Source organism: Aspergillus pseudoviridinutans (assembly GCF_018340605.1).
Source record: "Aspergillus pseudoviridinutans IFM 55266 DNA, scaffold_2, whole genome shotgun sequence".
Lineage (NCBI taxonomy): Eukaryota > Fungi > Ascomycota > Eurotiomycetes > Eurotiales > Aspergillaceae > Aspergillus > Aspergillus pseudoviridinutans.
Window position 1 is genome coordinate 3,354,231 of NW_025091282.1, and position 10,804 is coordinate 3,365,034.

A 10,804-nucleotide genomic window follows, 5' to 3' on the forward strand; every position below is an offset into this window, starting at 1 on the left:
CTTTCTCATTTGTCTATCTACAGGTGAGAAGAATTGAGATTGGGAGGGGATCTTTTGATGAGATGTTCGAATCCAAGCATTATACTATCATTACTGTTGTTGATGTCCAGTAGCCAGAAACAGTTAATCGTTAATCGTACCTGGATTGTTGATGGCCTGTACCTGAGATTTGTGCCTCAGGCTTCGATCAACAAAGTATCCAAGCTACCTTACCTTTCCTCTGGTACAATAAAGTAGGTATAAAAGAGCTTGGGTAATAATGCCATATTTCTTGCATAATCCAATAATAAACGATCATATTGCTCGTAACAACTCCCACAGATCCAAGCGAAAGAATGCAACCAAAACCTCACCCTACCTCAAGGCTAAATATGCAAGAAACAAGACAACAATCAACCATTCCACTGACTCAGGAGACACCAAGCAAGCTTTAATCGCAATCCATACATGATTTGTGGAATAACTGGCAGATGCTTGCTGGACCGCTGGACCTGCAGGTGATAAACTCATCCAGACTGATCATCCTATCAGTCTGTCACTCTCTCTGTCCATCACAAGCTAATGGTCACCATCCACCAACCACCGAGCTTACCCTCTACACGCATGCCGTGCCTTGTCCCTCACAGAGCGCTATAACCCGCAGGGTAGTATCAGCCTTCATCAAAGTGGGAGATTATCCCACAAGTATCGAAGAACATGATGGGACCTGATACTACCCAGGTGGCCGCGTTGTGGTCACAAGGAGCGGTGATGTGCCATGATCCTGGACATTCTTCAAAGACGGCGAGGGCATGCATGATCTGATCATTCCATTGTTCTTCTTTCTTCAGGTGAAAGAATAAGAACAAAGCTCATCCCACGTAGCTTCAGTCTTGAGCGGAGTCCCTTGACATTACAGCCTACTTCTACCTCTCTACTTACAGAGTACCCTACAGCTCAGCATGTCCCCCCTCCATTTCCTCCCTCTCCTCATCTCCCTCCTCCCCATCCCAGTCCTCACAAACCCCGTAACCCCCAGATCAACCCCAACAACCTGCAACGGCAACCCAGCCTATTGCACCCGCCTCTACTCCAACATCACCTACCTAGGCGCCCACGACAGCCCCTTCGTCGGCGACCTCCCGCAACAAAACCAGAACCTCCAGGTCACAGCACAACTAGACCTCGGCATCCGCTTCCTACAGGGCCAGACACATAAGAGCCTCGACGAGAGCGACAATGCGCTCCGGCTATGCCATACATCCTGTCTGCTCGAGGACGCGGGAACTTTGCAATCGTTCCTGGAGACCGTGAAGGGGTGGCTGGACGCGCACCCGGACGAGGTGGTCACCCTGCTCTTGACGAACGGGGATAGTGTGCCTGTGGCGCGATTCGATGAGGCGTTTGCGGGGGCCGGGTTGAGGGACTATGCGTTTGTGCCGGATGGGAGCCCCAACACGTTGGCGATGGATGCGTGGCCGACCTTGGCAGCATTGATTGAGAAGGGGAAGAGGCTGGTGGTGTTTCTGGGTGAGTATCAGCCGTCCGTTTTCGAGCATGTTGGAAGGGGCATAGTTGCTATGGCCCAGCTTACGGCCGTCTCTGAGGTGTGTGCGACTGACCATGGGTAGATTACGGCGCCGATGTCAACTCCGTCCCCTATATCCTCAACGAATTCAATTATTACTTCGAAACCCCCTACGACGTAACAGACGCGACATTCCCAAGTTGCAGCATCGACCGTCCGTCCGGTGCCTCGGCTGATGGGCGCATGTACATCGTCAATCATTTCCTGGACGTGGACATCCTGGGCATCCTGGTCCCGGATCGCTTGCGCGCACCGCAGACCAATGCCGTGTCTGGTAGCGGCAGTATCGGCGCGCAGAGCGCATTGTGCAGCTCTCTCTACGGTCGCAAGCCCAATGTTGTCCTGGTAGATTTCGTTGATCAAGGTCAAGTCATGCAAGCACAGGCCGCTCTGAATGGTGTCTGATTTTGTTGTGTGTTTGTTTTTGTTTCCTGATACCCTCTTGAGTTTACTCCATTCAACATGATTCGTTAGAGATAGCAATTCTATGCCTACCTACTAGAGTGATATGTCCAAGAAGGTTGTCCCAGAAATTCTCCATTCCAAGTGCCAGAAATCAAGGTAGTTGCTCCCAATATCTGCACCACTTCTGAACCCTGCTCCAGACCATGATAGACTTCATCGTCGCCAACAGCTTTGAAGTGGGTCGAAAATTCGGGTAATATGCGTCCGTAAAGCTTGTGAATAGTCACAGTTGATCTCGGTTTTCATTCATCCAAGTCAACTTGCATCTCGTGTTCTAAGACATTGACCTGAGCATTCATCCAGAACATTTAGAGTCTCGCTATACGTACCCCAGATCTTATTTGCGGAAGCCACGATAATCTCGGCTTTGGCAAGCAGCTTTTTGCTATATCGCTCAGCCTCCGTGGGATGTAGCTGGCTCTTTTGCGCTTTGCGAGGATTCGCCTGGAAACGGTTAACCCCAGGCATTCTTAAGACAATCAAATGACGTACCATCATCAGTACCGGGACAAGGTCCTTCGCCTCTGCCTCGGCCAGGTCTCTCAAGTTCCGGAACCCATTTTCTCGGAGCAGTCGTGCCGTCCAGCCCTTCACATATGTGACCTGAGCCATCTCAAGTAAATCTGCGCGCGCTCCAGCTTCTAGTCGATCGCGCATGTGATCTAGAACCGCAGCAAGCATGCCCCAGTCCATGCGCTGGCAGAACTTCACCATGCCTGCCGCAAACCCGTGGCATTGCTGCGCTAGTGCCTGAACAGCGCCACGGGGAATGTTGTAGCGGCTCGCAATTGTCGATAATGGCACCTCGTTACTCAAGTCGCGCAGCTGAAAAGCTGTGTAGGCCCGCCGATAGATAGTCGCCTGTTTAATCTGTTCCGGGTTGTCTTCCTTTAGCGATCCTCCACTCTGGACCCTGCAAATCGTTAGTGCCTCCTCGCTCATCTGCAGACAGAACCAGGAACAATTCAGCGCACATCAAATTCACAAAGTACGGCTGCACACCGACAAATTGCAGCGCCCGCAGACCACTTTCGTCAAGATTATCCAGCTGTTCTCGGAAAATGAGCCAATCTATCTGGGTATTCATCGCCACTTGGATCGGTGTGAACATGTAGAAAACATGCATGTCACCATCCATGACAAAGGCCCGTAAGGCTCGTTTCAATTCTTCGTATACAAAAAGACCGTCCTCGGGAGCGAACGCCGAGGCCACTACGGCCTGCCCAAGTTTTGTCGCCGCGTACGATTCATCCTCTTTGAAAATTAGTAGTCCTTCGTCTATTAGCTCCTGAAGTGAGGAAGCCATAATCGAATAGGCAATCTTCTTGTCCACCGTCCGATACAAAAGAGTGCATTTCACATATTCTTTGATTGCCTCGCAACCGGAGACCAGCCCCGTTGCAATAGCTTCCAAAAGCGCCCTGATCACCCATCAGTAACTGTCTGTATAAGAGTGTTTTGAAAGCAGAATACCGTTTTAAACCTCTCTTCTCCGGTGCCAGACAGCTTTCAATGGCCGGCATATCGGCTTCGAGAAGGTCGCAAACAGCTTGTATATCAGCTTTTCCGCATATCAGATACGTTTCACCGGCGTTGTCCTTCCCCTTGCGGCCCGCTCGTCCGCACATTTGCCGTCTCACCCCTCGTTAGCTCGGGTCACTGAAATGAAACTAGGCAGTTCTTACAGCATCGCTGGTCCAACCAACTCTCGGCCCATGCGTGCTCCATTAATGATCACCCTCCTCGCCGGGAGATTGACACCCGCTGCCAGACTGCATGTGGCCACGATAACTTTCAAAACTCCTTGATCATATGCTTGAGCTATCAATTCCCGCTCTTCAGTGGTCATTCCTGCGTCTGTAGCCGAGTCAGGTCATTGACGTAAGCCAGCGAGGTCAGCACCTACGGTGAAATCCGACACCCTTGAGGACGGTGTTTTCTAAAACTGGATCAAGGCCGCTGGGGAGGCTTCTGAGATCGGCAAGGAGGTCCAATCTCTTGCTCAGTTCATCGGCCTCCAATCCAGACACTGCAGGCATAGCTTCGCTGATGATTCCTGCACTGATATGGCAACMTTGCCGACTCCCGCAGAACACCAAGGCACCATATCCTGCTGCAGCAGTGTCGACGGCCAGAGCAACCATTGCATTTGTCATGGGGTTCGCAAGTTCTCGGTGTTTTGAACATTGTATCATGCGTTGCGGAGGCATAGTATCCGTCAAGGAAATCGTTTTCATCGACTTCAACCTAGTGATCGTCTGGAACAATTGACGCGAAGTTGCAGCAGGGTAAATAGCGTTCTCGTAGACCAGGTACTCGTCGATTGGGACCGGTCGATAAGTAGAAATAAAGAACTTTGCATTCATCCAGTCCGCCAACAGTTCCGTATTCTCGTCCTTGGGTTAGCGAACCCCAACCGAGATACAAAAGCGATCACTTACTGAAAGGGTGGCACTCATGCCAATAATCTGGATGTCTTGCTGTAGCAACAGCAATTTTGTCACCATCAGTTCGAGGATGTAGCCGCGATGCTCATCGTCCAGCATGTGTAATTCGTCCAAGACAACGACACCCAAGTCTCCAATAGAGCATTCTTCAACGGCGGTATTAATCAATGAGTTCGCCTGGAAGACCATGTCAATAATCAGTTCAACCCCGTTGATGGCCTTTGAGCAGGACAGACCTTCTCTATCGTGCAGACGGCAATGTCCGTGTCAGCCCAAGAGGCAGCGGTCCTACCCCCACCAAAGTACCCCGTGACCCGAATGGATTTCTGTAGCTTTTTCCAGCGCTGGTAATATGGCTTCGACCGAGCCGCTTCATCATCATCATCATCGTCAGGGACGTTCTTGTCGACGTTTTCCACAATGCGTCTGAGCCACTTGAGCTTTTCTTGAACGAGTGCAACATACGGAAGGACAAGGATCGCCTTTCGAGACGGATGCTCAATGATGCGCTTCAGCATCAAGACATCGGCCACGAGGGACTTTCCGCCTCCAGTAGGTGCTGTATAAACAAGGTGCCGGCCCCCTTCGAGGAGCCCCCGAGCGAGCAAACATGACGCCTGCCACGGGTAGATGCTGGTGACCCCAAGAGCAGCAAAATTGGCCACCAGAGCAGGTGGCAGCCCATATCGGGGGTTTTTGAGAAACAAAAGAGGATTTTGACTGGAACCAGGTACGGCGTTATCTGTCCTTCCTGGTTGGCTGCCTCCTGAGGGTACGGCGGCTGCAACTTGATGAATCTCGCTTGCGACCAGTCGGTTTTTCTGAGGAGTTACTGAGGGACGAGAAAAGTCGACCGCGCGAGTATCCAGCAGACCAGTCTTGCTGTGATCAATGTCTTGTTTCAGGTTTGCGACCTTGAAAGAGTCATTTGGCGGATGCTCTGGAAGTCGCTTATGTCCTGCAAGTGATGCTACATCATAAGTCTGCTGGCGAGCGACATCGATGGAGGTCTGGAAGCCATGAATTTGGAATGACTTCCCCGACATCCCTTGAGCATCTGTATTGTATGCTAGAATGAAGGTGCGATGTACGCTTAGCAAGTACCCAGGTCCTGAAGTTCCGTGGCGCTATACAGGACTGGCGCCAAACAATAGAGTGGGTGCACCGAGTTATTGTATCAGATCTGTCCAAACTCTTCCAGCATATCATTTAACCTGCTTGAAAATTCCCAATCGATCAAATTCTCCTAAGAAGCATCACGTTCATTTCCCTCTCCTTTTACAGGGACTGGAGATAATGCATCCAGGGCAACATCGTGTATGCACGCACCGCGTTAGTTTCGGGAAACTGCAGTCGCGGATATGAAAAAATAGAAGGCCTAAGGCAGTAAGGCAGTAAGGCAGCGTTGGCGATTTCTTGAGCCTGGTAAGGATCCAAGGCACATAATCTTCATTTGCTGCTTACCATATGCACTCTGCAGGGCGGAACGTTCCTGGATCAGCTCCGTCCAGCCAACCGGAGCACGCTAGCTACCTGACTGACTTACTGATCCGCAAGTGGCCACCTAGACAGTAGCACTAGTAGATAGATATCCAATGATTCCGTTTACTACATGAACGCGCTAGACAAAGTAGGTATGGTGCTATAAAAGGGCTCATTTACCTAGCCCAGCAGGTTGGACACCCTATGGTGAGCACAGACAGGTTACTTGTGCGTCTGCGGAGTTTTGACTCTGGCCATATGCTGCTCTCTGCTCTTGCATCAGTTACTATCTGGTCTAGTATAGGGATTAATGGTTCCTTCTTTTTATCACAGACATTATTAATATGGAGTATTTAGAGCATATTAGTATAGTTGTCCAACTAAAGTGTCCATGGCTTGTTTTGATGAATCATCATCTATGTTTGGCTACGCGGTCGCCCTAGTATGCACGATGTGGTACAGTGGCTTCTGATCATCACCATTTACCTGATGTAAGTGGTAACCGATAACCCCTAAGTTCAGCAGATAGGAATTGTCCCCGAGAGTAGGATTATCCAATTGTCGTGGTTCGCAATTATTCCACTGAGTATTTCACTGCCATATGCAGCGCGGTCATGGATTTTCTAAAGTGTACCCGAGGATGAAATCCAGCGCTTGTACGGTGCAACCACTAGTCGTATGCAGCTAACTTACTACCTAGGTACTGTCCAGCATCTAGTTCACATGACTTGATGCCCCCTAAACTAGTGTGGATGTATTATATCGATGTGGATGCACACCGCAACTGCCAACGGAGTTCATAGCTATGAGTATTCGTAGATCGATGTAACTAAGCCTGCCTATCAAGTCTCCCATGCAACTCTCGATTCTGTGGGATACTCGAGTGAAGTGAAAAAGGTAAGACAGTACAGGGTCTGGTCGCGTTGAGGTCCTTTGCTCTTTTTCTTCTCCTTCAGAGGACATAAGAAGGTGCATCGCCAAGACCCGTTTCAGTCCCCTTCATTTTGGCAGTGTGCGCTCCGTTCTGTTGAAACAGTGTTTTGCTACTCCGTACATGCGGACTTCCTCGAATAATCCTTTCTACGAGGATACGTCCACGAAATGATAAGGAAGTCAAGGCCGCAATGTGAAATAGGCAAGCAAGGACAGCAGGCGAGCAAAGGGTGCAGAGAAAGAGACCCAAATGGCAGAGAGTAGAATAGTGCCGATCACTTTGACCCTCCGTCATACACACAGTATGCCGAGCGTCGCTTGCAGTCTGTAGCCCTGGGTCCTCGAAGTGACTGGCGAGATATAACGGTAAATTAAGTCTTCTTACTTGAATATTATAATATGTCTGATTGTATATGTACAAGTTGGCTTGAATAAGGTGGGTTGAGGTGCGCTTGCGCTGCTAGCAAATTCGGCATCAATTGAAATATATATTGGCTCTGGGTGGTCGCCAACTTCATGGTGGACGTGTTGGTCGTGGCGCCAACATGAGATAATGCGATTGAATCGAACCGAATATTTACTTTCCTCTGCTTTCCAATCTATTATATCCCCGATTCACAAGGAAAGACTTATAACATTGCACGTGCTTCATGAGTTGATTCACCTTACGCTATGGTAGGATCTAGGTACGACTACGCTTCCCATCGCCGAGTCAGCAGCAAGCAATCCTCTACAGTGTCATTCTCATTATTCATATGAGTTATCCCTGATTTAGTCGCGAAACACGCGAACAAGAGGCTGAGGAATACGAGCGTCTCAGATCTTACACTATCGCTAAATCAAGGTAACAGCATGAGGCAAGCATTCGATCAGATCTCACATGACATTATGAACCAGCATTCTTGAAAACGCGCGAAAAAGACTGACTTCCACGGTTAAATCCTATTTGAGAACAGACAATTTTGCTTTGGTGGTGTGTGCACCGTCGAGCTCGAACCAGCAATAATAACCTGATGTCTAACAATGGTGGCAACTCCCGTTAGAAACGTTAGCGAGCAGCAATCATCGGCTATCGTGGCATGAGGAGTATGATTGGCCGAGTCTGACGTGGTTTAGGCATGATCTCCAGACAACCAGCGGTATCAAGGAATCCGCAAAGCCAGCAGGTAGTCATGAGTATGCATTTACCTCAGCTTAAGAGTAATTTACTTCTGACTAACCCAAGGGAAGGATTTCTGAATGATATTGCAAGAGGAAATTGAGATGACGATGCATAATCAAGCAGTGTGCGGGATTGTTCGCCATCATTTCCATCGAATAATAATACCTTAGTTCCAGCCAAGACTATTAATATGGAGCCAGCCAAGAGTCCGCTGCCGCGGGGATCCCCAGCAAATGCATTTCACTGATTCCCTGCACTAAGCCACACATATAGCAGTTCGCGCTGGTAACGTGATGATCTCTCTCAACCCAAGAGCGTCGAGATAACTCATATCGTTCAACACTGGTTGGTCCAGCATGTTGAGTAGAAACAATTTACTATGATAATCCGACTGAGAGGCATGTAGAGGCCCTACCGGAAGGCCCTCGCTTGACTATTCGAGTCAAATCATCGGCCCTCCCTATCACTTCATTTCGGGTTGCGGACAATATTCGGTCGTACAATAAGTCTGATACCCCTCTGGAGTAGCCCCTCCCCCCTTTACAGGCGAATCATCTAAAGACTGAGCAAGGACTAAGGATTTCCTATCGTTGCCCATTGTTTGTATTGAGAGTGGCGTTTGTCCACACACAGGCGTTATTCATTCTTCGGATCGATAGTAGCTAGTGCGAGGGGTCCCAGCCATACCAGACAAAAAATTCGGAATTTTATTTGTAGGTAGGGCGATACTTAAGGCAGTTTTCAGTGGGAACCTTGGCCTCCTATATTATTCTGTGATCTCGTCTGGATACTCCATGCACGTATCCGACGTTGACGCTTTACTCTAGAGTGGGAGATCTATATATGCCTCCTATAATGGCCATAATTTTCGCACATTTGTCCTTTTTTCCATACGTACCTATCCTCCTTCGTCCAGTAGAACGGAATTCTAGCTGTATGTATGATACCAAGTTCCTGTGCGACTAATCAAATCTTCGGATGCCAGAGTACCTCTCGGCCGTTTCGACAACGGAGCATAACCTCGCACTACATTACTGGATTCCATTTTCGATGAGGCGATCGCCATCAATAAGCCATCATATTCTATCTTCATGGACTTTTGATTTCTCTGAAAAGGCAGAACAAGGTCGCCTGGCGTCTTCCAGGACGAGATGGTGATGACGGGGAGAAGCAACACGGATGCTGCCCTACGTAACAACATTCCAACCACAACCTAGACTGAGGCTTTTCCCATCTCTTTCCCTTTCCCATAATTTACCATACATTTTCCGGATCAACTCCGGGTTTTCATCGATCTTTTACCTATAGCCTTATGTGGTGTACGTGGACTATGGCGGACGGGATCCTTCACTCTGTATTATACATAATTGCAGGCTCCATAATGCATTACTTCTCTATGGCACCATGTTCGGATATCACCATAATCGTCATCATCGTCTTTGCATCGGGTCGCTCGGCCCACAACAGACACACGCGCGCACACAACCCTTTCGAGGTGACTAAATCAAACAAACCCGGCGGGAACCACCCATATAAAACGACTAGACTAGACCTGCCTACATGAGTAAATTCTCCCGCTAGCACCAATACGTAGATCACCCAACGGGTCAACAGCCGCCTTAACCCTTAAGATTGAGCAAGGGGACCAAGAGATAGTTAGTGTGTAAAATAATAATCGGTCCTGTGTATCTATCGAGTGTCCACTGAAAACCGGCCTGCCTAAGTGTCCAGTGCCTTGATATGAACGAGGTGACTCGAGAGAATCAGCAGTTGATGCAACACTTAAGAACAAAATACCAAACATAACGGTGCGGCTGGATCAGCCAGCACACTGGAACAATCCAGCTCCTACCTAGGTACCTTAAATCTTGTATGATACAATCTGTCCATCAAATCGAGTCAAGGAACATCTTTGAGGACAGGGATGCTGATTGCACATCCTGGAGTTCAAGTCTTTCAAGGGCTCCTTCACCCTCAAGATTTCCCGCCTCAGTTGCTCGCTCTATTTCGGTTCTTCTTAGCCTTCTTCCTTTTCCTATTATCATTGACTAAACGCTGTACTCCGTAGTAGTAAATCTCCTCTGGTTCGTCCTTTGGTGGAGGACCCGTCATATTAACATATCGGGACTAGGGGGGCAAAAGGACGTGGTCTGGTCGGGATCCTCTCGTCCTCTAGTTAGACGGATTTCCTGATTCTCATTGCCTTCCATATCTTCTTTCCTCTCTCTTCTCATTATTATTGTCTTCTTCGTCACCATCGTCACCATCATCGTCGTCGTCCTCTCCCCAAGCCTCTTGTCCCTTGACTCCACGAACTCACCTGGCCTTCTTCCTATTCCCTTTCCTACCAACTTTACTGTTACCGCATCGGTACCTTGCCATCTTATCTTGCATCTTCCCCCGACAAACTCTCCTACACGACTTTCGGTCTAGGCAGAGTTCTATCCTGGTTTGATTCGATAATCCTACTTACGGAGTAGAACTAACAAGCCACTACCCACGACCTACCCAAGTAACAACCCAGGTAAAACCTTCTACTTCCCATTACCTTTTTGACTTGGCTTTACCGTTATGGACCTTCGTGCATACATACTTTAATTCACCCTCCTACTGGCCCATCTTACCTCTTCATTGCTCACTCACCCCACGAGTCTTTCCCCGACACATACACCTACTTACGGTACCCAAGTGGCTTTGCTTTTGTTTTGCTTCTACCGCCGTCACTTTAACTTTATCCTACAGCAACTT

At 48.8% G+C, this 10,804-nt stretch overlaps 2 protein-coding genes across 2 annotated transcripts; one reads left to right on the forward strand and one right to left on the reverse strand.

Annotated features, from left to right (window-relative positions):
* Positions 1-941: 941 nt before the first annotated feature.
* On the forward strand, positions 942-1,972 carry Asppvi_003232 (uncharacterized protein; the record flags this gene model as incomplete). Its single annotated transcript, XM_043299201.1, has 2 exons — positions 942-1,509; positions 1,611-1,972. The coding sequence occupies 2 exons, from the start codon at positions 942-944 to the stop codon at positions 1,970-1,972; spliced, it is 930 nt and encodes a 309-aa protein (XP_043155136.1).
* A 302-nt stretch (positions 1,973-2,274) lies between these two features.
* Asppvi_003233 (DEAD/DEAH box helicase) lies at positions 2,275-5,525 on the reverse strand (the record flags this gene model as incomplete). Its single annotated transcript, XM_043299202.1, has 9 exons — positions 2,275-2,306; positions 2,362-2,476; positions 2,525-2,945; positions 3,007-3,453; positions 3,506-3,667; positions 3,718-3,889; positions 3,939-4,422; positions 4,474-4,656; positions 4,716-5,525. The coding sequence occupies 9 exons, from the start codon at positions 5,523-5,525 to the stop codon at positions 2,275-2,277; spliced, it is 2,826 nt and encodes a 941-aa protein (XP_043155137.1).
* Between the last annotated feature and the right edge of the window lie 5,279 nt (positions 5,526-10,804).